The sequence below is a fragment of the Nyctereutes procyonoides genome, unplaced genomic scaffold (genome assembly GCF_905146905.1).
Source record: "Nyctereutes procyonoides isolate TBG_1078 unplaced genomic scaffold, NYPRO_anot_genome, whole genome shotgun sequence".
In the NCBI taxonomy this organism is placed as follows: domain Eukaryota; kingdom Metazoa; phylum Chordata; class Mammalia; order Carnivora; family Canidae; genus Nyctereutes; species Nyctereutes procyonoides.
The window spans coordinates 36,677,782-36,705,422 of record NW_026575048.1 but is presented as its reverse complement, the minus strand read 5'-3'; the positions used below and the strand labels follow the sequence as shown (position 1 = coordinate 36,705,422).

The 27,641-nt window shown below is 42.4% G+C and overlaps 1 protein-coding gene and 1 pseudogene across 1 annotated transcript; both read right to left on the bottom strand.

The window, feature by feature from the left end:
* Nucleotides 1-1,393: 1,393 nt before the first annotated feature.
* POLR1B (RNA polymerase I subunit B) lies at nucleotides 1,394-27,005 on the bottom strand. The gene is made up of 15 exons (XM_055327470.1): nucleotides 26,654-27,005; nucleotides 23,692-23,859; nucleotides 23,293-23,439; nucleotides 21,819-21,951; nucleotides 19,807-19,943; nucleotides 18,807-19,030; nucleotides 17,848-18,019; nucleotides 15,475-15,646; nucleotides 14,068-14,349; nucleotides 13,046-13,179; nucleotides 11,265-11,435; nucleotides 10,263-10,419; nucleotides 7,280-7,476; nucleotides 4,889-5,142; nucleotides 1,394-4,079 (listed from the first exon to the last, which is right to left on the bottom strand). Exons 1-15 carry the CDS (start codon nucleotides 26,828-26,830, stop codon nucleotides 3,197-3,199), a joined length of 3,408 nt encoding a protein of 1,135 aa, XP_055183445.1. The 5' UTR covers nucleotides 26,831-27,005; the 3' UTR covers nucleotides 1,394-3,196.
* Nucleotides 5,174-6,683, bottom strand: LOC129511028 (39S ribosomal protein L11, mitochondrial-like; annotated as a pseudogene).
* Nucleotides 27,006-27,641: the final 636 nt, after the last annotated feature.

The window sequence follows — 27,641 nt, the reverse complement described above, 5'->3', positions numbered from 1 at the left end:
GATACCTCACTAAGCAGGAAAGCCCCATGTAGTTTGATCCCAGGATCCCAGGATCATGACCTGAGCCAAAGGCAGATGCTTAACCTACTGAACCACCCAGGAACTCCTGGGCTTGAAGAATTCTTAAGACATGACACCAAAAACATGATCTACCAAGAACCAAAACCAAATGATAAAGCATAAACTGTATTATGGAGTGCCAAGTGGGACTAAGGAGTAAATTACTGACACATGCAAGACCCTGAGTGGATCTCAGGGGAATTGCACTGAGTAGAAAAGGACAATTTCAAAAGATCACATACTGTATGATTCCATTTATATAGTATTCTTGAAACAACAAAAATTATAAAGATGGAGAACAGATTAGTGGTTCCCAGGGGTTAAAGATGGTGGATAGGGTTGGGGAAGCTATAAAGGGAAAACATGGCAGAGCCCTGTGGTGTGGAGTAGCTGTGCATCTTGATTATGTTGGTTACATCAATCTGCACATGTGATACAACTGAGCAGAACTATACACACATATACAAATGAGTGCATGTAAAAATGGTGAAATAGGACTAAACTCTGAATTGTCCCAATATCAAGTTTGCGAATCTGTAAATTTTAAAAAGCAAATGATTTCACTCATATGGGGAATATAAGAAATAAAACAGATGAACATGGGGGGGTGGGAGGAAGAGAGGCAAACCATAAAACAGACTTTTAACTATAGAAAAAAACTAAAGGTTGCTAGAGAGGAGGCAGGCAGGCAGGATCATTAAATGGATGATGGCTATTAAGGAGGGCACTTGTGATGAGCACTAGGTGTTATATGTAAGTGATGAATCTCTAAATTCTACTTGTGAAACTAATACTATACTGTATGTTAACTGGAATTTAAGTTAAAACTTGAAACAAAGTTAAATTTTATTACCATTTTTAGTGATCCTAAAAAAATTGGGAGACTTGGAACAACATACCTCCACTATGGGATTGTGATATAGGCAGAGACTGGAATGGGGTAAGTTCACCTGGGATTCTACTAACAGCAGGTGGAAGTATCAACCAAGAGACTCAAAGTATTTTTCCTTTTTTTTCCCCCCACGTTTCATGAAGCAAAGCCAGGATATACTTTTTCCCAGTCTACCCCTATCTGCCTTATATTTAGTAATAGACACCTAAACCCAGACTCAAGAATTATCTTTGTAAAGTTTAATATCAAAAGGCACGTATTCACGAGTGAAGACAATAAGTTTATCTACTGCCAACACTGTTTATAATAGCCAAAGAATGGAACTGCCCAAATATGCATCAGTAGGGAACAGTACAACCATACAATGAAATATTGTACATGAGTAAAATAGCCACTGGATTTTAGAGATTAGTATGAAAAAAAGAATATAAAACATCTCCATAAATTGTTAGTATTTATTACATGTGAAAATGGCATTTTGGCTATATTACATTAAATAAAATATAGTATATGAATATTGTCTCTAAGATACGGAACAAGAAATGAACAAATAGGGATACCTGGATGGCTCACTTGGTTGAGCGTCTGCCATTGGTTCCGGTCATGATCCCAGGGTCTTGGGATAGAGCCACCCTGCTCAACTTTTTTTTTTTTTTTTTAAGAATTTTATCTTATTTTAGTTAAAAAAATAATTGTACCACCAAATGAAGAAGTAGCTTTCTTTAGGGGAAGGTGAGAAGGGAGGAGGAAAAAAAAAGCAATAAGCCAAAGAAAAAGAATTTTTTATATTCATCTGTATGAACATATCTGCCAAGGCAAACAATCCTGGGCCAAGGCTGCTGCACTGGGGTCAGTACCTCCTAATTTCTGCAGGTTCTAAGGCCAAAAAATAAAACCTCTGCAAATCTGAGTTTTGTGGACTCTGGGGGCATTTTACTAAAATAAAGAGTTATCAAGTTTAAAAAGCAGTGGCAGGGATCCCTGGGTGGTGCAGCGGTTTGGCGCCTGCCTTTGGCCCGGGGCGCGATCCTGGAGACCCAGGATCGAATCCCACGTCGGGCTCCCGGTGCATGGAGCCTGCTTCTCCCTCTGCCTGTGTCTCTGCCTCTCTCTCTCTCTGTTACTATCATAAATAAAAAAAAAAAAAAATTAAAAAAAAAAAAGCAGTGACATTGTCATGACACACATGGGAAGTTGCCTAACTGCAGCCTCGACGGCCATTCACTGGGAGCCTGTTTCTCCCCAAACCCCTCCTGCTGGTGCTTTCTCTTGCTATCTCTCTCTCATAAAATCTTTTTAAAAAGAGGGAGAGATGAATAAAGAAGATCTACACACACACACACACACACACAAAATGGACTATTATTCAGCCTTAAGAAAGAGTGAAATTCTACCATATGCAACAACATGGGAAGGACACTGTGCTAAGTGAATAAGCCAGTCACAGAAGCACAAATACTGCATGATCTCATTTATATGGGATATCTAAAATAGTCAAACACCTAGACTAGTATGATGACTAGCAGGAGCTGGTGGAGAGGAATGGGAGTTGCTGCTGGAAAAGTTCTAAGTTACAAGGTGAGTAAATGCTGCCTGTAGCTAACCATGCTCTATCGTACATCCAAACATTTGTTATGAAGCTAGATTGTCATATTCAGTGTTCTTACCAAACACACACTCATAAAGGGCACAAGGAATCTTTTGGAGGTGATGTTTATTACCTTGATTGTGGTGATCACTTTTGACAAGTGTATGCGTATGTTCAAACCCATCAAATTGTATGTTAACTATATGCAGTTTTATGTAATAATTACACTTCGATAGAGCTACCTTCTGTTTTTACTTTAATGTGGATATAAGCAAATATAAAATTACATAAACGGCCTGCATTGTATTTGTATTGGATTGCTCTGTTCTAGACAGGGAAATGTTCGACACTCACTGCCCACTGAAAGTGGGATTCAAAGACCCTGGGGTTGGAAAGACTTCCCTATATATCCTTCTACTTACCAGTAGAATCATTTAAGATATTCATGGAATTTTTGAACAAGTGTACTGAAAATCAACTTTAGTAGTTACTCTACTGGTCAGACTCAGAAATCTTGAATTCTTAGTTGCCAAGTCTTGGTGGAAAACTAACATGCTTGAAAATAACTCCAGAGTAACCAAGTAATATCTTCACTGAGCTAAAGTCACATTTTGTTTTAATCTGATAGTTCTCCTAACCCAAAAAGCCACATCAAGTTAAACGACATCCAATTTCACTTTGATGTTCATAGCTGCTAGTTCAGCTACAAAATACCTGAAAACATAAGGCACAGAAACAGTGTCGATAGTATCACTGCGGTCACACAAAGTACAGTTGTATTTTCTGTTGCGCATGGCAGACCAAGAAGGAGGTGGCTTCTCCAACAGTGGAGAGAGTAAACTACCACACTTGACACAGACATGGGCTACCGATCGATCTGAGCAGTTGAAGAGGCGGTCGTGAAGGAGAAATGATGTACCATGAGCTAAGAGAGCATCCCGCTCCATTTCCCCAAAACGGATTCCACCCTGTACGTTTCTTCCCCCAATGGGCTGGTTAGTGACTTTGTCTCTGGCTCCTGTGGTTCTAACCTGGAATTTGTCTGAGACCATGTGGCGTAAACGTTGATAATAAACCACACCTATGAAAATGTCTGCTTCCAGTTCTATCCCACTGATGCCACTATACAACCTCTCAGTGCCATAGAAGTTGTAGCCAGCAGCTTTTAACAGCTCACCAAAGTATTCTAAGGCCGAGTTCTCTTCTGAAAAGGTGAAGGGTGTAGCATCATGGCAGAGACCGTGCAAAGCAGCAGACTTCCCTGCCATACTTTCAATTAACATACCAATAGTCATGCGGGAGGGAAAACCATGAGGATTGAACAGAATGTCTGGGACCATCCCACTCTCAGTAAATGGCATGTCCTCAACTGGCCACAACCTGCTCAAGATGCCCTTTTGCCCATGACGGCTAGCAAATTTATCTCCAATGGTTGGGTTCCGAGGGACTCTCATCGTGATGCAAACACATTTGAATTTCCCATTGCCAGTGTCATTACTACACACTTTGATGTTATCCACAATGCAATTTTCTTTACTCCTGGGGAAAAAAGGAGACAGAAGGTCAAACTATTATTTTTAAACTTACAAAGACACCTCAGTTTTACTGACATAAAGGATATTTGCAAAATTTATTTTTTCATCTATTCTCCAGTACAAATAGATTTGATATCCCTGAAAGTATTTATGAACAGGGCTACTGATTCGATTTGCTACAGAACTCTGCTCATCTGAAAGAATAGTCACAGAGACTACCAAAACACCATAACAAAGACCTATTGCTAAAACCATTTAACAGATGTAAAATAAGCTAGACAATTTTTTTTTTTACATTTTCAATTTTAATGAGAGGCACAATGAACTTGACATTTTTAGCTAGGAACCCAAAAAAAACCAAAAAAACATTCATGAGAGAGATAGCAAGTTTGAATAACCCAGTTTTCAAAGAAGTCACAGATAACTTATCAAATTGTGTAACAGACTGACAAGAGAAATAGAAAAAGACAGACACAGAACTGTGTCTCATTTAAGAAATACCAATTCAGTTATGACTGAGTAACCGAGCTACCACTTACATTTTTTCCACAACTCTCCTGTTACAAGATAACTTTCACTGACCTTGGCAATTTCACTGAGAAAACCACCTTTAAAAAACAGTACTGGGGCAGGGGGTGGGTACATCTGGGTGGCTCAGAGGTTGAGTGCCTTTGGCTCTGGTCAAGTTCTGCATCGGGCTCCCTGCAGGGAGCCTGCTTTTTCCTCTGCCTATGTCTCTGTGTCTCTCATAAATAAATAAATAAAATCTTAAAAAAAAAAAACAAAAAACCAGCACTGGATACCCAAACTTACTTATAGTACGTCACAAAGCTTTCCCCGGTGTTGAGGTTCAGGTAACTATAATATGGATCTCCATATTGCAGCCGTGCTCCAATAAATGGCAATCCATCATCATCTAACTTCTGCAAACTCCGTGGGTCCCCAGGCTTGACACCAAACACCAGATTATCATCTCCTTGTTTAATTTTTTCAGAGAGATCTATGAACTCGGACTTGTAGACACTTCCATGGGCAAAGCCTCGTTCCCAGGAGGCTTTATTCACAATCTACAAAGTCAAAGAATCGTTAAGAGACTGAGGCCAAATGGGGATTTTCACAATAAAGATGGCTAGAATTAAAATACTTGGTTTAGGATAACTGGCATTCTAATTTAAAAACTCCAGGGAGGGATCCCTGCGTGGCGCAGCGGTTTAGTTCCTGCCTTTGGCCCAGGGCGCGATCCTGGAGACCCGGGATCGAATCCCACGTCGGGCTCCCGGTGCATGGAGCCTGCTTCTCCCTCTGCGTGTGTCTCTGCCTCTCTCTCTCTCTCTCACTGTGTGACTATCATAAAAAAAAAAAAAAATAAAAATAAAAACTCCAGGGATCCCTGGGTGGCTCAGCAGTTTAGCGCCTGCCTTCAGCCCAGGCCATGGTCCTGGGATCGAGTCCCGCATTGGGCTCCCTGAGTGGAGCCTGCTTCTCCCTCTGCCTATGTATCTGCCTCTCTCTCTCTCATGAATAAATAAAATCTTTAAAAAAAATATAAAGACTCTAAATTTCAGGGGCACCTGGGTAGTTCAGTTGGTTAAGGATCTGCCTTCAGCTCAGGTCCTGATCCCAGGACCCTGGGATCGTGCCCTTCATTGGGCTCCTTGCCCAGCAGGAAGCCTGCCTCTCCCTCTCCTTTTGCCTCTCTCCCTTGCTTGTGTGCACACACTTTCTCAAATAAATAAAAAAAATTTTTTTTGATGACAGAAGGATGTTTAAGTTTGATTTCTTGATATTGTCATATGTGTAAAAATATATAATTTAAAGTCAGGGAAATAATCAGCTTGGTGTTGCCTCTTTCCACCCCTTCGGTACAGCTTTTCCAACTGGCCTCCATTTCAGCCATTCCCTTCAAAATCCTGGCATGTGGAAGACAGGGTCACTTCTTGGTAGCTTTTGCCTGGGCTGCCAAATCTGCCTCTTTCTGGGCAGCCAAGAATGTGGCTTGCTCCTTCTGGTAAGCTGCCAGCTCTTCTGAATGGAGGTCCTTCACCACACGAATGCCCAGGGAATGGGCAGAGCCAATGATGGAGTGAACCACAGAGGACAGAGTGAACCACATCCTGCAGGGCGAAGGACTCATCCTGAGCTTTAATTTGGTCGATTTCATACACATGCTTCAAGGTCACCAGGCTGGCCACCTCCTTCCCTGTCTGCCAGGCCCCCTTCTCAATACCAGCAGCTGCTTTCAGGAAGTAGGCAACAGTGGGCTGTCCAATTTGATTTCAGATGTCCTATCAGGCTTCACAAAAATCTTGTGGGCAAAGGAATGCCTTCTTTGATGTCTTTTGTCTTCTTGTTGAACTCCTTGCATAGAACTGGTTGATGGAAACGCCTCTCTGACCCAGGATGGGACCTAGTGGAGGCCCAGATGTGGCCTGGCCTGCCCGCATGATGGTCCGGATCATGCCTCTGGCCTCGGGCTTCCTGAGGGCCTGAGTCGCTCGGTTCAGCATCGACATGATGTGGGGTTGCCAGCCTCAGTTCACCTCAGGGTTACAGAAAGAGTGTTCACCTCAGGGTTACAGAAAGAGTGATGGCCACAGGTATCGCCATCCTGGGACAGTGGTCAAGCGTCTTCACCACAAATAAATAAAATCTTAAAAAAAAAAAAAAAAAAAAAAACCTCCAAATTTTCCAAGCTTTCTATACTATTAAAACCCACTGATAGGGGCACCTGGGTGGCTCAGTGGTTGAATGTCTGCCTTTGGCTCAGGTCATGGTCCCAGGGTCCTAGGATTGATTCCTTTCATCAGGCTCCCTGCGGGGAGCCTGCTTCTCCCTCTGCCCATGTCTCTCCCTCTCTCTGTGTGTTTCTCATGAATAAATACATAAATAAATATTTTTTTAAAAAATAAATAAAAAACAAAACCCACTTATAAAGGGCTTAAAGCCTAATCATGCATAATGAATATAAAAGGTATATATATCCAAAACTACATTCATTCAACATCTACTCATACTATGCACTCAAATATGCACAATATATGCATATCTGAATATTTAGTGAATATCCCTCAGGGCTTACCACTTTCAATGGAGACTAGGAACTAATCATTTAACAGAATACTCATGTGCAGGGATACAGAAAAACAGTAAATGAAAAAGTTAAAAATTAAAAGGAATGGAACTACATCTCTTAGTAGAACTTACCATGGCATCTTCCATATCATACCCAGTGTAAGAAATAACAGCAACGATGGCATTTGTCCCAATTGGATAGTTATCCATGTCATAATAATCATACATGTATGGTCTCACTAAAGGGCTTTGTGGGGTCTGAAGACGATACAGTTTATTATCTGATCGGGCTTGGTAAGTGAGAAGTGGAAAGCCCATAGTTTGCTTCCCTACAAAGGGAAAAAAAAAAACCAAGCCTGTAGCATCTTGTTTTTTCCCCTTGATTATAAAGGTCATATATAAAATTGGAAACAATAAAATATACATCACAGAGAAATAAATCAATACACAGCATGAAAATGAAGCAGACTCACATGTATCTATGCAATCAGACCCTGAAAACAATGCTGAGTGGGGGAAAAAAAGCACAGAATGTCATTTAATGTATGATTTATGTACATTTGTAACACATCCCAGACAATTCTATACCTAGTTTATGGGGACATGTATATTATGTAAAAAAGCATAAAAAAGGAGATAATAAAGGATATATATATATATATAAAAACTACAGGGTATTACTAGTGGAAGAGAAGGGGTGAAAAGGGGACAGTAACTATTATCGAATTAGATTATTTTCTTACACAGCAAAATGCCAGTGTTTGTTAATTCTGGGTGTGGGGTACAGAGGGTAGGGAAGTAAGACTTCTTTGTACTACTTTACATTATAGAGTATCGATTTGAAACAATGTTAAGACTAAATATATATATGCATACATACATAGTGGAATTTTAAAAGACAGAAAAGGAGACTTCCAGTTTCCAGTAATAAAATGCTGCTCCTACAAGACCACTCTCAGCACATAAAATCCAGAACAATATAAAACAGAAAATCACCTCTTATGCACACACAGACACACACACACAAAATCTGAAACCACTGGAAAATAACCAAGAGCTATCAGGTACTGGAGACGAATTTACACTTGAACAAAAGAAGTGGAACAGAGTGAACTACTAGCTTTTTTAGTTTTTAATGTTTTTGCTTTTGCCTGATGGTCCAGTCAGTATAGTGGCTACAACTTAGAGACCTACAGTCTTGCTGGCTTGAAGAACCAAGGAGTAGAGTTCAGAACACAAGAGAAAAAAAAAAAAAAAAAAAAACAGAACACAAGAGCAACTAAAATGTAAGAGGGGATATTTTAGAAAGGAAGGAACAGTAAAGAGCCTGAAATTCTGCATATAAACTGAGTCAAATCTTCGGTGGACTGAACTATGCATGCATGGGACAGATCCGAGCAGCCCACCTCAGGCCAGAAGAACATACTTCAACTGCTCTGTTCCACTACCTAACAATTAAAGATAAGACCAATCCTCTTCAGAGGAACATAATAGAACCCATAGTCTTTTTTTTTCTTTTCCCCTAAGGATTTTATTTATTTGAAAGAGAGCATGCACACAACAGAGACAGAACACGAGCAGGGGAGAGGGGTAGGGGGAGAGGGAGAAGCAGATTCCCCTCTAAGCAGGGAGCCCAATGTGAGGTTCCATTCCAGGACCCTGAGATATGACCCAAGCCAAAGACAGATGCTTAACCAATTGAGCCACCCATGTGCCCCTGATGATATCTTTTAAAACAGATTTTAGAATATCAGTAAACTGCAAGCACAAAGATCATATCTAGACATATCATACTTACTCAGCTACAAACCAGATATAAAGAGAAAATCTTAAGGATGGGAAAATAATACATTATATACAATCAAACAATCACTGACTTCTAGATACCAAGAAGAGACCATGTAGCATCTCTTAAGTGCTAAAAAAAAAAAAAAAGTAACTGTCAAACCAGAATCGTACATCCAGTTCCAAGTAAAGATGAAATAGAGACATTTTTGGAGAAATAAAAGCTAAGAGGATTTGTAGCCAGCAACCTACTATAAAAAATGTTATAGGAAGGTTTTTTAGGCTCAAAGGATGCAACACTCAATGGAAACCTGAATCATTAGGTAGGCAGAGCACCGGAAGTGATAAGATGTGGGTGACTACAAGGGCTTGTGTTCTTCAAAAATCAAATTACAAGATCTCAGACAAACCAAATCAATAAACATTCTACAAAATAAACTATATTTTTGTTCAACAATGTTAAAATCAAAAATGACAAAGGCTAAGGATCTAATTTAAAAGACTAAGGAGGGGATCCCTGGGTGGCTTAGCGGTTTGGCGCCTGCCTTTGGCCCAGGGCGCAATCCTGGAGTCCCGGGATCGAGTCTCGCGTCGGGTTCCCAGCATGGGAGCCTGTTCCTCCCTCTGCCTGTGTGTGTCTCTGCCTCTCTCTATCATAAATAAATAAATAAACCTTTAAAAAAATACAATAAAATAAAAATAAAAGACTAAGGAGAGGGTGTCTAGATGACTGCCTTCAGCTCAGGTCATGATCCTGGAGCTCTGGGATGGAGCCCCACATCAGGCTCCCTGCTCAGGGGGGAACCTGCTTCTCCCTTTCCCTGCTGCTCCTCCTGCTTGTTCTCTGTCAAATAAATAAATAAAATCTTAAAAAAAAAAAAAAAGAATTAAATGACTAAAGAGATGTGTCAACTAATACATTGCATGATCCTGGACTAGGTGCTACACAGAAAAAAATTTGCCATAAACCATATTTTGGGGATGATCAATCAAAATCAGAGTAAGGACTATAGAACAGTATAATGACATCAATATCAATGTCATTAACATCAACTTCCTGATGTTAATATTTGCCCTTGTTATATGTAAGGAGACATCCTTGCTGTTAGGAAATACACAATGAAATATTTAGGGATAAAGGGGCATCGTGTTTGCAATTTACCTCCAAATGGAAAATAGTGCACATGTTAACAGAATCTACATAAAGGGCTTACAGAAGTTCTTTGTACCATTCCCACAACATTTCTCTGAATTTGAAATTATTTCAAAATAAAAAAGTTATAAGCACTTTTCTTCTGTGTGAATCCCACCACCCTCCACTCCATCTTACCCATCTGGCACTGATACATGTTCCGGGGACTCTGGTTGTGATCGGAGAAGGGGATGAAGTTGGCAATCACACTCAGCAGGCTGTGAGGGAAGAGCTCCTGGTGAGTGGTAACTCCAGCCAAAACCTCATCCTCAAAGATGGCAATGTTCATGAAGATCTGGAAGAGAGGAAGGGTGAGGAAGTTCAAGGCACAGAATAACTCACTGCTAACATATGAACTCATCCTCTCTCTGAGTTTAGGACTCAAAGATGTGAATGCAAACGTTCCCACTCCATATCATGAACACTGATGGGATCCACTGGGAAGCACGGAGAAGCTTCCAGTCAGAAATACTGTTTGCCTGATGCATTTCATTCTAAATCTACCCTGGTCCAACTGTGAAGGACAGGAAGAGAGACATTTTGAGGTAGCACAAAGCCCACAGTTTTGCAACTGCAAAGATGTAGGCAAATATTAAGTCTAATGGAATGTTCCCACCTCACCACCTGACTCAGAGTCAGGTGCAAAGGAGCTGGGCGGGATGGGAAGGCAGGTAATGTGACCACCAACTCTCTTTCTCGATATGTAAGCACAGTGAGGGAACATGTGAAAACTGCTTTGTTCTGGTAGGAGGCAGAAAGTAAATTCTGATTTTTTTCAAATGCCCAATTGTTATTAAAGAACAACAACACTTTCTTTATAAAAAGAAGTTTTCTGGTTTTTTTTGTTTTTTTTTTTTTTTTTTTTGAGAGAGGAAACAGGTGCTCATGCAAGCAGGCAGAGGGACAGAGGGAAAGAGAGAATGTGAAGCAGACTTCCTGCTGAGTGCAGAGCCCGACTTAGGGTTCAATCCCATGACCCTGATATCATGACCTGAGCAGAAATCAAGAGTTGGACACTTAACTGACTGAGCCACCCAGGTACCCCGATAACACTTTAAAAAAAGAGTGGTTATTAAGTCTCCGAAAGTTGTGTACTGTAACAGGAGCATATACAGGCATCAATCACAATGTTCTACATACCTGTTCCATAGTTCCAATTAGTTCTTCTTTGCCTAATTCCAAGTTCTGTACAGGCCGTACCAATCTACAAGGAGTGGTAAACAGGAACAATCCTGGGTATAAACTTGGTTTTCCTGTCATGGGGATAAGGGCCACTTCCATCCAGGGAGGAATTCTTTTTTCTTTTAATACCTGTTTCAACAGAGCTCAATTAAGAAGTGATGTGTTTCACATTTATCCTCCTGTCACCTAGGAGGTGGGTAGAATGGGAAAGGAGGTCAAATATAAAAAGCAGCATCAAGATATTAAATTAGTGGGACACCTGGGTGGCTCAGTGGTTGAGCATTTGCGTTCGGCTCAGACCGTGATCCCGGAGGTCCTGGGATCGAGTCCCATATCGGGCTCCTTGCATGGAGCCTGCTTTCCCTGTCTCTGCCTCTCTCGTGAATAAAAAAATAAAATCTTAAAAAAAAAAATTTAAATCAGTTATGCCAGTAATAACTTTGTGTCCTTCCAGTCTCATCACCACACAGAATGCTACTCACCTCATATCCAGAATTGGCAAAAGCCCTACTTTCTGGGGGGGTGGGTGGTACCTCACTATGTGGCAAACTGGTAAAGGGGAGCCTGGGGGAAAGGTAAACCAAGAAGGTGCACGTGGATGCATAAGTAAAACTTTGTCCTCTGATGTCTAGAATGTAGTATATTACTGGTTTTATTTTAAACTGTACTCAATGAAAAGGCTCTTCTACCTGGAAATTAAAAAAACAAAACAACAAAACTTCTATTAACCAACTCCAGGGTAAAATATAAACACACATTACAAAAATGTGAAAAAAAATAACAAGACCTATATATCAGAACTTCAGGGGATTCACAGCTAAACAATCATCAACAAAAACAGATGGATTAAATTCTTAACATAAAAGCTAAAAAAACCCCAAACAAACAGAACACACATACGTAAAACCCCCACAAGTTAACAAAGATAAAACCTGAACTTAATAAGGTATAGTACCGAAAAAGGCTCAAAGCAACAAATCAAAATTCTTGGTTCTTTAAAAAAAAAAACCAACAAATGCCCCTTGTTTAACTTAGTCAAGAAAAAAAGGGGGGGGGGCAGACACAAATGTACTAAGAAATGACAACAGCAAAAAAACTACTGAAACTAAAATTTAAAATTATGAGTATACTCTGCACAACTCCAAGAAATCAAAATAACATGGGTAAAATACAGGCTACCCAAACAGACCTCATTAGAAGTAGAAAGCCTCTTAAACATGGTTATGATGGTAAATTCTGTTATGTAAATTTATTTATTTTTAAGATTTTATTTATTTATTCACGAGAGACACACAGAAAGAGGCAGATATAGGCAGAGGGAGAAGCAGGCTCCATGCGGGGAGCTCGATACAGAAACTCGATCCTAGGACCCCAGGATCACAACCTGAGCCAAAGGCAGACACTCTACCACTGAGCCACCCAGGGACCCCACCATTAGTATTTTCAAAACAAAAAAAGTTAAGATTTCTTAGACTAGGGCCTCGGTGAAACTACCAAAAAAAAAAAAAAAAAAAAAAAATTGTGCGCAGGTCAAAGCATTTGCCCCAGAGCCCGACTTCTGAGGTCAGCCCAAGACAAGATTCTGCAACTCTGGGGAATGTGCAGGCACTTAGGGAATTAGCTTCTGGCCTCCAGACCCCCTGACCACTCTAGACGGCCCTGGGGCTATCTCAACAACCAGAAAAGGACTGACGACTTACGATGAAGGGATAGAACAATTCACAAAGACTCAAGATAACCTTAAAATGTCGGAGAGACTCTGCAATGCTAGGAGCAAGCTCCTTATCCACCCAGCCAACCATGACGCCATCTAGCAGGACAGGGTAGCACTCGCTGTAGGGTCGATGTGGAGCTCCGTCAACTGGAGTGACCCCTGGTGGAAGGGAACAAACAGAAGGCTCACATCTGAACACTTTTTCTTACATTAAAAACTCCCTCCAGGTGGGCTCAACAGCCACTTCATCATTTTAGACATCTAGTTATCTTGTCTCTACACCAGAACATTTTTGTATCGCTTGAGTGTTTCTAAATCATTTCAGCTAGGACACACAAGAAATGAATGACTCTGTCCATCTGAGGGGAGAGCAGCTGGGGGCCAGGGATCTAAGAGAGACTTTCCACTGCACACCTTCTACATTTTGACAAACAGATTAACTCTTCCCCCAAAACCTAACTAACTACATTTAATCCTCATTATTTGTGGATTCCACACCTGTGAATTTGCCTATTTGCTAAAATGTATTTGTAACCGCAACATTAATACTAGTGCTTTTGTGGTCATTCCAGGACATTCAGCCAAAGCAGAGAGAGTGGCTAGAAGTCCCCAGGAACAAAGGCTGTGTCTCTGATTAACACCAGGGTACAGACTAACAACACCTTTTTAACTGTTTTCCTGCAAAAGGACCTTCTTTCCTACTTAGAGGTCCAGGAGTTAAGCCACCAGATGCAGGGAGAGTGACTCCAAATGTTTTTTCCAATATTAAATGCTGAATGCTGCTTTATTTCAAATGCTATGACGTCTTTTGAGGGAGAGAATGTGAAAGAGCAAAATTACAACATTTAATTTCTCCTTCACTTATTTTCAAAAAATGCACCCGACCTACAGAAAAGCCAAGGAACCAGCCCAACTGCTGTGTAGAAGAGGAAACAGAATTCTTGCAGGAATTCTCTGCTCAGCACCTCAAAAAGTCTAACTTAATAGTCTGTACCTGTTAAAACCCACATACCCAAATAAGACTGTTTCAAACCTTACACAACATACCCAAGCTGCAGAGCAAAGTGGGAACAGATGCCGTATACACACATTGTGTGACGACCTCACACACAGCGGTCAAGTGGTTCATCAGGCCACAGGGCTCCCCATCTGGGGTGTGCACAGGACAAAGGAAACCCCAGGACTCTGGCAGCAGCCTGCGTACTGTGGTGGTCCTCATCTTGGCAAAATCAGCCCCTCTGTGCACACAGCGGAAATGGGAGAGATAGCGTATGAAGTTCAGCTTATCAGCCACAACACAAAGTCCAGAATCTTGCAGGAAGCCAAGACCTTAATAAAACAAAAATCATTCAAATACAGGTTCAACTTAAAAAACAAAGTCTATTCTAATTTGAGGCTCTGGGGACAGAAAACTCAGAGCACACTATAAATCATGGAGTTACCATAAAGTTTATTAGCTCTGATGAGTAGGAAGAGTTTACAAAATTAGTAGTAAAAAGGCAGTCAAAATCTTGATTTCCCAAATTATATAAGCCCCATGGGTTCCCTCTCCCCTCTACTACTACCTCCTTTGTGGGAAACATTAAAGGAACATGAAACAGCCAGCAACTAAATGGGATGCATCAGAAGGAATTGGAGAGTATGTAAGAAGCTATTAGTCCTAAAAAAAAGATGGTATCGGGACCATCTGTTTAAAAAAACCAGCAGAGGGCAGCCCAGGTGGCTCAGCCTTCGGCCCAGGGCCTGATCCTGGAGACCCAGGATCAAGTCCCACATAGGACTCCCTGTATGGAGCCTGCTTCTCCCTCTGCCTGTGTCTCTGCCTCTCTCTCTGTCTCTCTCATGAATAAATAAATGAAATCTTTAAAAAAAAAAAAAAAAAACCCCAGCAGATTATCTGGGCTCTCAATGACCACTTAAGTTTTTCAGGCCTGGCTGATGCACCTAGTTTAGGGACGGGCATGTATCTACCCTTCCAAACTGCCTGTCCGGGTAACTGTCACTCACAGATCTACACTGTCGTTAGTACTATGGAAGGAGGCACAGAGATGCATGTGACAATGAGAAATGGATTTAAGCTCTACGGATGCCTCGTCTCAAGCCTTTCAGACTGACACACACTTGTCAAATTTACAATGTGAAATCGAAGAGACAAGTTCACTTTTAAAGAGAACCTATACTGAGCAATTAAGATTTAATTTAAGGGATCCCTGGGTGGCGCAGCGGTTTGGCGCCTGCCTTTGGCCCAGGGCGCGATTCTGGAGACCCGGGATCAAATCCCACGTCAGGCTCCTGGTGCATGGAGCCTGCTTCTCCCTCTGCCTGTGTCTCTGCCTCTCTCTCTCTCTCTGTGTGTGTGTGACTATCATAAATTAAAAAAAAACAAAAAAAAAAACTAATGTCTAAAAAAAAAAAAGATTTAACTTAAAATGAAGCCAATCTGTTTTATTTTACCTGTTTTAGAACGCAGATTCCCAGTAGCAAGAAGATATTCAAATGGTTTTGTAAGGTCTGTTCCCAGATTAAAAATCTTCATCAAATTTTCAGTGTTTATGGACACATTCGTCTTCTGAGACCTCTTATCTAGAGCTATTTTAATAGACACTAACCAAGATTCCATTTTTTCCTGAAATAAAATTTAAACTATTATATTCAGATTATTTGCTTTTTGTATTTACTCCTACGTAATCTACCCACAACAAAGGCCCACAACATATACATTTGACATGGAAAACATGTGGCCTATAACCCTGAAAACCAGCCTTTCAATGCACTATTATAGGTTAGGCTTTTTTTTTTTTTTTAAAGATTTTATTTATTTATTCATGAGACAGAAAAGGAGACAGAGACCTAGGAAGAGGGAGAAGCAGGCTCCATGCAGGGAGCCTGACATGGGACTCAATCCTGGGACTCCAGGATCATGCCCTGGGCTGAAGGAGGCACTAAACCACTGAGCCACCCAGGCTGCCCTTAGGTTAGGCATTCTTAAGACAGAAGCTACAAATTCCTGTAGATCAGAGTTTCTCAACCTTGGCACTATCAACATTTTGGCTGGAATAGCTCTTTGTGCAGAGGCACCCTGCATGCATGTAGGATGTCTAGCAGCATCCCTGGCCCTTAACCACTGGATGCCAAAAGCATCCCCGCAAGCTGTGACAACCGAAAATGTCTCCACACATCATCAAATATCCCTTGGAGTGGGGCAAAGTTGCTCCTAGTCAAGATTATTGACACAAATGGAAAGAATCAAAACGGTTTGCTTTGGTTTTAGAAAAGTTTTTCATTAAAATGCTCTTAATCAAGCAGTCAAAACAGCTTCTACCGGAGACAGGCAACAAAAACAAAGCTTTGAGACCAAGCAGCAGCAGCCCACTGTCCTAACAAAATCAACTAGGAAGAGCTCAGTATCTCAAATGACACCCAACATACAAGATAGTTGACAAGATCATAGGAAAGACTGATGTTTTCTTCTCCTATAAATCTAAAACAAATGGAAAATAAGAGAGAAGAGGAGAGGAGAGGAGAGGAGAGGAGAGGAGAGGAGAGGAGAGGAGAGGAGAGGAGAGAGAGAAGAGAAGAGAAGAGAAGAGAAGAGAAGAGAAGAGAAGAGAAGAGAAGAGAAGAGAAGAGAAAACGAAAGCCACAGAACTGAGGGTCAGAGATACCAGAAGCAGTTCTGTAACCCAAGACAGGAGGCGGCGGGAAGAATGAGGAGCTAACTCTCTCTGCCTACTGCCACTTTGTTGTTAACCTGCTAGGGCAAGCAGCTAGTAGTTCTTGGGTGCATACTGTAAAATGGTACTTTGCTTATTTATTTAATCCTCACAACAAACTTTTCTTCATGAAGCAGGGCATTAGAGGATTGCTTAGGCCAAATGTATTTCAGAGTATTTCCAGAGTTTAGAAAGGTAGCAGGTGCATAAACCTAACATGTAGTATAAAGACTGAGGGACTGGCTTGTAATCAAACACATTTCTACAGTGAAACACACAAAGTGTCACACTAAGTAGAATCAATAAAAATTATAAATAGCGTCATGTCAGGGCAGGTCAGGTTGTCCTGCCAATTCGTGGTTTTTTTTGGGGGGTTCTAGCACCTTTGAGATTTAGAAAAGCAATTGAATGACTGGGACTTGTCTCTATGTAAGGCCTACACACAACAGGGCTAGAGAAGTGAGAGAGGCCTCTCAGAAGCCATCCTATAAGGTTCACCAGCCTTTCCAGTGAAAGGTTTAGGCGTATAAAGCTGAGCAGGGAGGGGAGACCCCACAGAAGATGATGAACAGCGTCCACCCAATCTGCTCTTAAAAAGGGCAGCTCTGCAGTATCTCTAGCTCCCCACCCCCACCCCCCGCCCAATAAGAAGCCCTCAGAACCAAGCACAGAAATCACAGGACACTTCAATCTCTGCTGCAACACTCTGTGAAATAGCTAACGAAGCCTGTAATTAAGATTATGTCAATGTTCTGTACCTTCCTGAAGATTATTATGTCCCAAATTCAGAGGCTCGGAAGCTTAAAACAAAGCTGGTACAAAAGTAAGGAGATCGCACACGTTAGGTCAGTAACATGTTACCGTTAATGTTATGACCAACATTTGATGTTGTCTTTACTTAGCCTCTAAGAAGCATTAAAGAAATTTCTGAATTTGATATAAACTAAGATCTTTGATTAACTCCCTTACTGCTAAACAAACAAAAAGAAAAGGCAAGACTATATAAAATGCCACAACTACAAATCATAAATACATAGGAAACACTACTGCTGGAAATTGTCTCACCATTCCGCAAGCAGGACCACTACCCACGGTGAAAGCAGCAGGTGTTTACCTTCAGAAACATAAGGAAGAGTTGACCAGGTGTGAGGACTTCTTGGTTCACTAAACTATCAGGATTGTCTTCCATGCACTCTCCTTTGGCTAAAGCAAAGAGTTTCCGTGTCATGAGACAAAGCATATAAAACTTCTCAGTATTGGATTTCAAGTGGATACAGATGCACTGGCTGTCAAAACAAAAAATTAAAGCTTAAAACAATTCAGTTGCCACTAGTACTAATCAAGGTTCCCAATTCCTATTTACTTATTCCTATTTACTCATTTTCAAAAAACCGTTTTCATCTTTACTAGCAACATTAGCAAAAGGACTGTACATAGTCACAAAATCTAGAGCTCTGCTGGACAATATGGCATGACAAGCAACATGTAGACATTTTAATTTACATTAATTAAAATTAAATAAAATTAAGAATTCAGCTTCTCAGTTGCACTGGCCATTCAAGTTCTCAGTATGGGACTTGTGGCTATCTACTGGATGGCACTAGTAACTATATGGTGGTTACATAACAGAGTCCTTGCCTTGGGGAAATAAAGGGACACGATGCCCAAAACTTTCAAATGCTGCAGAAAGAAAAACATTTATCTACATGCAAAGAAATTAAGAAAGTGAATGTAGTAAAAAAGACAACTAGTGAATGTAAGGGTCCACTGTACCTTTTTTTTTTTTTTTTTTTTTTTGCAGATCCACTGTACCATTTTTGCAGCAATTCTGGAAGTTTGAAGTTGTTTCAAAATAAAAGCGTAAAAGTACAATAAAATAAAATGAAAGTACCACAAAAAGAAAGGTGAGGATGGCCACAGAAACAGAGCTAGCCCCCACTTCCTTAGACCAGAATCCTACCCACAGGTCCATTCTGAGTCCCAGATGACTCACCAGCCCTAACAACAATCAATATAAACTACCACTGACACCTTCCACCCCACAAAAAACAGTTTAAGCAAAAGCACACATACTTAAACAGAAATTCTGCAGCTTGTTCATTTGGATACCAGTCAGGGAGACTGAGCTTTACTCTGAAGCGTTCACCTAGATAGTTAAGGACCTGTTTTTGTGTGGAACAACCCTCTTCCATTACGATCCTTAACATCTGAGAAACTGAGTTTCTAAAGAAAGAGTCCTCCTCTTTGCCTTTGATGAGCTCCTGAAAAATCTGATAATCGGAGAAACTGACAAGTGCCTAGAACAGAAAAAAAAAGAAAGGTTTTCTTTTTAATTGGTAGTAATAACTAAACGATTTCACTCATTAGGTAACTATTCTCAATTTTTCTAATATCCAAGAATAAGAACTACTCCACTATTGGTGAATCGAAATGAATTCCCCAAAATAAGGCAGGGCTTGTATGTCAAGATAGCAAGATGGCCCCAATGATCCTTGCCTTCTGGTATTCACAGCCTTATATAGCCTCCTCCCATACTAAGTCAGCATGGGCCCATGTGACCAAGACCATGTGGTGAAGAAGTGGATGTGTGACTTTCAAGGACAGGTCATAACAAGGACTGCGGGTCAGCCTTGCTCTTTTGGCTAACCCTCTCAGGGAAGACAGCTGCCTCAAGCAGCCTATGGAGAGGCCCACGCAGAATGGAACTGAGATCTCCTGCCAAGAGACTGTACTGACTTGCCAGCCAAGAGTGAGCACTTTGGGAGTGGATCCTCTGGCTGCTGGTCAAGCCTTCTAAATGACTGCAGCCGCTCTGACATCTCACTGCAACCTCCTGAGACCTTGAGGCAGAAGTGTCCCCGACCACAGGAACTTCCAAATTCCTGACCACAGAAATCCTGAGAGGGAAATGTTGACTGATTCTTTAGGCCAGTGAATTTTGGATAATTTGTTATGGAGCAGTGCAAAGCTGTTACAGCATGAACTCTGCTCTGGAGAACATATTCATTCTGCCCCAAATGTGACTTCCAGTGAAGCTCTTCATAGCAAAATAAATATATTCACTATGTCACACCTTAAGTGCAAATCCCAAAGGAAGAAAAAAGAGTTCTTTCCGATAAATAAAGTTCAACATGACCGTGCCATTTTCCAAGTAGTGAAGGTTCATGTTGACAGCAGAATGTTCCTCCCTCACACAGTGCATGGAGATTCCTATTGAAACAAAGCAAAAAGTAAAAAACTTAGTGATACTGTAACTGCTTCGATCATCATTTTTTTCTGAATTATTTTTAATTTTTTTTTTAAGATTTTATTTATTTATTCATGAGAAACACAGAAAGAGAAAGTCAGACACACAGAGCGAGAAGCAGGCTCCATGCAAGGAGCCTGATGCAGGACTCAATCCTGGAACTCTAGGACTACACCCTGAGCCAAAGGCAGATGCTCAACCACTGAGCCACCTAGGCGTCCCTTTACTCTCTTAAAAACAAGGCCAAGGGATCCCTGGGTAGCGCAGTGGTTTGGCGCCTGCCTTTGGCCCAGGGCGCGATCCTGGAGACCCGGGATCGAGTCCCACGTCGGGCTCCCGGTGCGTGGAGCCTGCTTCTCCCTCTGCGTGGAGCCTGCTTCTCCCTCTGCCTGTGTCTCTGCCTCTCTCTCTCTCTCTCTCTGTGTGTGACTATCATAAATAAATAAAAATTAAAGAAAAAAAATTTTAAAACAAGGCCAAATCACCAAGGTTAGGTAAGACTGGCAACCAAAAATGTCTCCAAACCTTGCCAAATGTCCCCAACAGTGCACCATCTCCCTGGGTTGAAAACCACTCAAAGTAACTGAAGCTACAGATTCAATCAAACTTCAAAGTTTCCTTAGAGGGCAGGGTCCATGTCTTACAACACATTATATCGCTAGCACCCTGCAGAATCTGATCATATAGCATTTTATACCCCCCATACCCTGTGGAATCTGGTCAGGAGACGATGGCATAATCTAAGAGTTCAAATGAGAAAAAGAAAATTTTAGATTTTAAGTTTGTTTCAGCTTTAAACAAAGATTGCTAAGACACTCTGCATCAGTGATGCAAAAGAATAAATGACTAGGCATTTGGACTTGCTGAGATGCTATTATTCTAGATATAGTACGTATGTCTATCATTAGAGGCTGATTTTTAGATTAGAATAAATTATTTAATTGTAAGGTTACCCAAGAATGCAAAATGTCTTATGAAGCCAGGCACTGTCACAGAGAGTGCTCAGAGGTCAGGTGTCTGTCAGCCAAGGACCCCAAGAAGAATGCCATGGTAGTCTGCACCAGAAGACTTTTGAGGCCCACACCTACCTCTCAGTCAGGCCAACCTTCATCTTCATATGTAGTATCATAAATATACGTGTTATTTCAATGTGAACAAAATGATACATAATAGAAAGGGTTTCCCACTATAAAATCCTTTTTTTTTTTAAAAGATTTTATTCATTTATTCGTGAGAGACAGAGAGAGAGAGAGAGAGAGAGAGAGGCACAGGCGGAGGAAGAAGCAGGCTCCATGCAGGGAACCCGACGTGGGACTTGATCCCGGGTCTCCAGGTTCACACCCTCGGCTGAAGGCAGTGCTAAACTGCCGAGCCACCTCGGCGCCCCCCCCCCCGCCCCCTTTTTTGGGAAAGATTTTATTTGGCACCTAGGTGGCTCAGCTGGTTAAGTGTCTGCCTTTGGCTCAGTCATGATCTTAAGGTCCTGGGATCAAGCCCCACATCAGGTTTCCAGCTCAGCAGAGTCTGCTTTTCTCTCTCTCCCCTGCTTGTGCTCTCTCACGTAAACAAATTTTAAAATTTATTTATTTATTTGACAGAGAAAGAGCACGCAAATGCACGCACACAGGCAGGGGGAGTGGCAAAAGCAGAGTCCCTGCTGAGCAGGGAGCCCAACACAGCACTGGATCCCAGAACCCTAGGATCATGATCTGAGCTGAAGATAGGTGCTTAACTGACTGAACCACCCAGGCACCCCCCACTATAAAATCTTAACAGAAATGCTTACTAGAAAAACAAAACTTTTCTAAGAGAACATTCCAAAGATCACTACAACTTACCATACTGAGTATAGCCAGGCCCTCTGGTTTTCCATTTTGGTCTTATCATTGCAATGGGGAAATTCCTCCGAGGCATAATCAACATTCGGATGACTTTTTCAATGCCATTAATTATAAAATAGCCTCCCATTTCCTGCCAAAGAGATGAATTATAATTTGTTAAACAAAGAAACATTCATTGTAAACATGACGCTGTCAGATGCAGTGCAAGGTGCAAAAGAGGCACAGAGGCAAAAGGGTCTATGGATCCCTTGGAAACTATCTGGAAACTATCAGTTTGTGAATTAACAGTCTTTTTCAGTGCATTAGAAAGGTTCTAGGGACCTGGGAGAAAAGTATGGAAGAAAATCAGGGTACTCTCTTCCACTGGACAAACTTGACCTAACTTGCCCTTTGTCCCCTAAAATGATTTGTCTTCAAATGATATTTATTTAAAGATTTTATTTATCTATCTATCTATCTATCTATTTATTTATGAGACAAGAGCAAGAGAGAGCGAGAAAGAGCAGAGAGGGGAGACAGAGGGAGAAGCTGACTCCCCTCCAAGCAGGGAGCCTGATGAGAGGCTTGATCCCACAACCCTGGGGTCATGACCTGAGCTGAAGGCAGATGCTTAACTGACTAAGATACCCAGGTGCCCCATCTTCAAATGATATTTAAAAAACAAAACAAAACCAAAAAAACTTACTCTAAAGACATGAAAACAATAGCCATTTTCCTTCTAGGCAAATAAGGTTTTCTAAATAAGTTTAAAAACTTTGTGTAAAAACTTTGGAAACCAGAAATTCAGATGAGCTAAAGAGGAAAATATTCTTAATACCTCTAGTATCACACTTCTGTAATAAATAAAATGCTACTACACACTGATTGCCCACTATGAAGCAGGTATAAGTTCTATGTCACCATTCCATTTAATCCTCATAATAATGAGTGGCACAGTTGTTATGCCCCACAGAAACTAAGGCTCAGAAAGATGGAACATGCCCCAAACCATGTAACTGGCAAGTAGAGCAGTTTGGTGTCAAACCCATCTGACACCATAACCCTCATCCCGAGACGTAACACAGTCTCTCTCTGTGATCACTTCAACTCAATACTGCAAAACCACATAATGCAGCTGAAAAAGATGCTGAAGGGAAGGTATGGGAAGCATTTAGTATGTTCACAGAATCTTAATGCTCGTAAAGCAGACATCTCTAAATGTGTATTATATAGAAAATTCGGGAAAAATCAACTCTTCCTCCATAATAATGTTCTCTAATTGTGTGGCCACTTTTTATACACTCCCTTGTTTGAGACTCATTCTGAGCCCTACACAGGATGCACACATGGTAGTAAGACCCATTTTCCTATCCAGAAATTGAAGCACAGAAAGAAAAACTGACTCCAACTGACAAGTGTCGTTATCTTCTCACTCCCAACCCAAGCCTTTTCTAGCATCACGTGGCCTTGAAGCATACTGGCTATAAGTTACCTCTACTTCTTCATGGTGCTCAATGAGGGCTTTGGGGGGAAGACTGTGTAAGTTGCAGAGCTTAGACTTCACCATGATGGGAATGTAGCCAAGAAACTGTTTAATGATTCCTTTTGAGATTCCATTCACTGCCCAGCTGATATCAGCCTAAATAAAAATGAGAGAGAGAGGGAAAAAAAAATTAATGGAAAGAAATTATCTGGATCTATAAGAACAAGAATTTTAAAAGAATAAGGAAGAAGATCATAAAGTGAATGATTTTATGCTTCAGATATAGAAGACAGGGTCTCTTAGATGGCAGTACTAAGAAAGCAGAAATCTGGTATAAATTTTATTAGGTATCAGCCTTTTTCTAAAAAATGTACAGTCTGAGAGTCACGCACTGTCACATGTACTCACTGTCAACTTGCCACGGTAGGTACTCCTCCGGCCCCGGCATTCTGCTGGATAAATGTTGAGCTCTTTGCAGATGTTCCCTTTTGGAACCATGGGTGGACTGATGACAGCATCCACAATAGTAAGAGAGATCCGCTCATCTTTGAAAGCAAATTCAAAGGGAGGTATAGCCTGAAAGACAGTTCACACTATCAATTGCTTGCATTTTTCTTTCTTTCTTTCTTTTTTTTTTTTTTTTATTTATGATAGTCACAGAGCGAGAAAGAGAGAGAGGCAGAGACATAGGCAGGGGGAGAAGCAGGCTCCATGCACCGGGAGCCCGATGTGGGATCCGATCCCGGGTCTCCAGGATCGCGCCCTGGGCCAAAGGCAGGCGCCAAACCGCTGCGCCACCCAGGGATCCCAATTGCTTGCATTTCTAAGGTGCATTTCTCTAAGAGTCTTCCAAACCCCACACGTTCTACAAGCACTGATGCCCATAATGCTAAATGTGACACATCTAAGAAGATGGTTAAAGCTACATCTATTCTACTCATCCCCTAAGTCCCTAAAACTCTAGCACGCTAATTCAGATTATAAGTAAGTGTCTAATGCACGTCAAATTCGTGGTAGGCTCTGGAGTACAGTTGTGTCTAGAACAAAGCTGTTCAAAGTGCCTGACTTCTCTATTATACCTGGTGTCTGCTAAGTACATAGCAAGATAAATGGGACTGCTGCTAACAGGCAAGGATACGGAAACATCCTCCTGATTTAGGAGCAGACACTCTAACGCCATTCTTTGATATTTGTACATTTCATTCCACAGTGGCTTCGCACTGCAGCCAGAGCCATGTGGGTGATTCTTCCCATTCCTAACCATTTCTCCTCTGCCCTACCCCCTGGGGAAGCTCTATTGTTCAGAGGAAGGGGCATCACTGAGCTCCCCTACAGGTTAACTATGAACAACCTCCTAGCCTTAGCGTTGGAACAAGAATGCCAGAAATGATGCCAAGAATATAAAGAAGGTTCTCCCCCTCATGTCAGTTCAATTGACCTTTTCTAAGTTTTAAAATTTTATCTAAAGCTGTCATTGTTACAAGTTTAATATTCTATAATTTTTTTAATCTATACCCTATTTAAGGATGAAGCATTAATTTTTAAAAGGGAGAATATTCACTTTCTCAAGCCACAGCTGCACTATCTATATCTCAACACAATCACATTACTTGAGACGGTTACGATCTATAAAGGAGTCATGAACACTGAATTAGTGAATACTGAACCACTGTTCTTAGGGGAAATACAAAGTTAGGTTCCTGTGAGTCTCTGATCACACTTTGTCAACTGATCAGTACATAACCCTGTTTGAAGGACACTTTATTTAATTCATATTGTTGATTCATTAACACTGAACTCAGAACCAACAGCACTAACTCATGACTGAACAAAGGTTATCTCACACAGATTTTCTCTAAAGGGGTACATCACAGCCTTTCTACATTTAGAACACTAGACAGCACTTTAGCACTGTGTTTGAGAGCAATGTTAAACAGTTAAATCACCAACAAAAAGCACCAGAACAAGAAAAACTGGACAGACTTCAAAAAGGATACTTATTAGTATGAGAGCTTGAAACAGGAAAGCAGAGCATCACCTTCTTGGACTTCAGTTGGGACCATGCACATTGGGCAATTAAAATTTTTCACCATTCTGCACATGTTGCTGAGTATTGATTTGGGGGTTACAAATAAATTTTAGTGAGTAGGCAATTCACAAACATGAATTCCTGAAAAATGAGAATTGACCGTAATTCTGAAAAGCCGCCTGTGAGGCATCAATTTGGACTCACAGAATGAAGGAATCCACCCTCCCCCCTCCGAATTGGGCAAAACTCTAAATAAACAAAAATGACAAATGCTACTCTTCCCTTGACTTTATAAATGGTAGTCATTTACTTGACTGTGTTTTATGTAACAATATTTTCACAGAGTATTATGGTACCAGCTAGGGTGCAGCACCTTGATCCATGTGACTACACTTTCTGCATGTACTTCAATCGAAACAATGTATCATGAGAGACTCCTAACCCTGGCAAAGGAACAAGGGGTGGTAGAAAGGGAGGTGGGCAGGGGGTGGGGGTGACTGGGTGACGGGCACTGAGGGGGTCACTTGACGGGATGAGCACTGGGTGATATTCTATATGTTGGCAAATTGAACATACATACATACATACATACATACATAGAAACAATGTATCACGAGGGACGCCTGGGTGGCTCAGCGGTCGAGCATCTGCCTTCAGCCCAGGGCATGATCCTGGACTCCCAGGATCGAGTCCCACATCGGGCTCCCTGCATGGAGTCTGCTTCTCCCTTTGCCTGTGTCTCTGCCTGTGTGTGTGTGTGTGCGTGTGTGTGTCATGAATAAATAAATAAAATTAAAAAGAGAGAGAGAGAGAGAGAACCTCTTCAGGTAAGTTTCAGAGAAGTAAATCTCCCAGGGATGTGAAAGTCTGTGCGTGGTGAATGCCTGGGAAGCCCACCAACCACGGGGCACTTCCTCACTCTCACCCCACCCCGCTGAAACTACAAAACATCTACAAAACAGGTGTTCGGCCTACAAAACACCACCGTTCGAGTCGCAGAGAAATCCCGCAGACGCAGGTTCACCCAGTATTCCCCTAGTCCGCTCGACTCCACGCCCGGGCCCCGCGCGGAGCCTGGCGCGATCCAGGAGTGCACCGTGACCGCCCAGCATCTCTCCGGGACCCCTGCCCCACTCCGCCCAGGCCCCGCTCGCCCCCGCCTCCCCCGCCTCCTGGATCCTGATCCTACCCCCACCCCGCAGCCCCCAGCCCGACCCCCGGCGCAACACGCGCAGCCTCCCCGCCAGCCCCGCCCGGGGCTTCGCCTCCTCGCGGAAGGCGCAGGACCCAGCGGCGCTGGAGAACGCAGAGCCCACGAGCCCGCCAGGACCCCGCGCTCACCTGCACCGCGTGGCTGAGCCCCTCGCGGACCGCGTAGTTGAAGGACTCGACGTGCGCCCGTGTCAGTTCCTGCAACGCTGGCTTTTGCTGCTCCTGCGGGATTCCGTAAGACGGGTCAGTCAAGTGCTTTAGGCTAGGCCCGCTGGGCAGATTCCGCCACCGGCCGGGGGCATCCATGCGTCCGCCTGCACACGGGGAGCCGGGGACCGCTCCACACGCGCCGCCGGGAAGGACGGGCACTTCGGAGCCCACGGCCTGCTGGGAAATGTAGTTCCTCTGGTTCCGCCGGATCTTGGTCCCTCCGTTTTACAGGGTCGACTTGAATCCTAAACCGGGGAGTGAATGGGCCGGGCTAACACTGCACGGAGCCAGAGCGCGGCAGTCCCACCCGCGACTCCCTTCCCGGAAGGCAGGTGGAGCCCCGCCTCACGCCAGCTCCACGTCCGGCTCAGCGTGTGATCGAGCCGTTTAGCGTTTGTTCGCTCAGTTGGTTATCCCCGGAGGAGAGGGGGGTTCCGAGATTCCTTCCCTTCCGTTCCCCCCTGACGCCGACCGGGGCTCGGGGAATACAGCAGATGCTGGCGCCAGACCCACGGCTTCCACCCAACTCTGGGTCGGGAAGACTTCGCTGGTTGGTGAAGGAGGTTGTCCTGGCCAAGCTCCTGACCTCTGACAGACCCGAGTTCTAGGCGCGTGGGAGGCCCGAACATCCGAGGGGACTTCCAGCCTTTAAGATACTTTGAGTTTCTTGCTTTCTCTTTCTCTTTTCTCTTCTCTTCTCTTCTCTTCTCTTCTCTTCTCTTCTCTTCTCTTTTCTTTTCTTTTCTTTTCTTTTCTTTTCTTTTCTTTTCTTTTCTTTTCTTTTCTTGGGACGCCCGGGTGGCTCAGCGGTTGAGCATCTGCCTTTGGCCCAGGGCGTGATCCTGGGGGCCTGGGATCAGTCCCGTGTCGGGCTCCCTGCCTGGAGCCTGCTTCTCCCTGCGCCTGT

Excerpts from the sequence above, each read along its gene's own strand:
- POLR1B (XM_055327470.1), bottom strand. The coding sequence starts at position 26,830 with ATGGATGCCCCCGGCCGGTGGCGGAATCTGCCCAGCGGGCCTAGCCTA. Across the intron at positions 13,180-14,067 it reads CACTTTGCTCTGCAGCTTGG|GGGTCACTCCAGTTGACGGA; the intron begins GTATGTTGTGTA and ends CCCTTCCACCAG. Across the intron at positions 4,080-4,888 it reads AGCTTTGTGACGTACTATAA|GAGTAAAGAAAATTGCATTG; the intron begins GTAAGTTTGGGT and ends TTTTTTCCCCAG.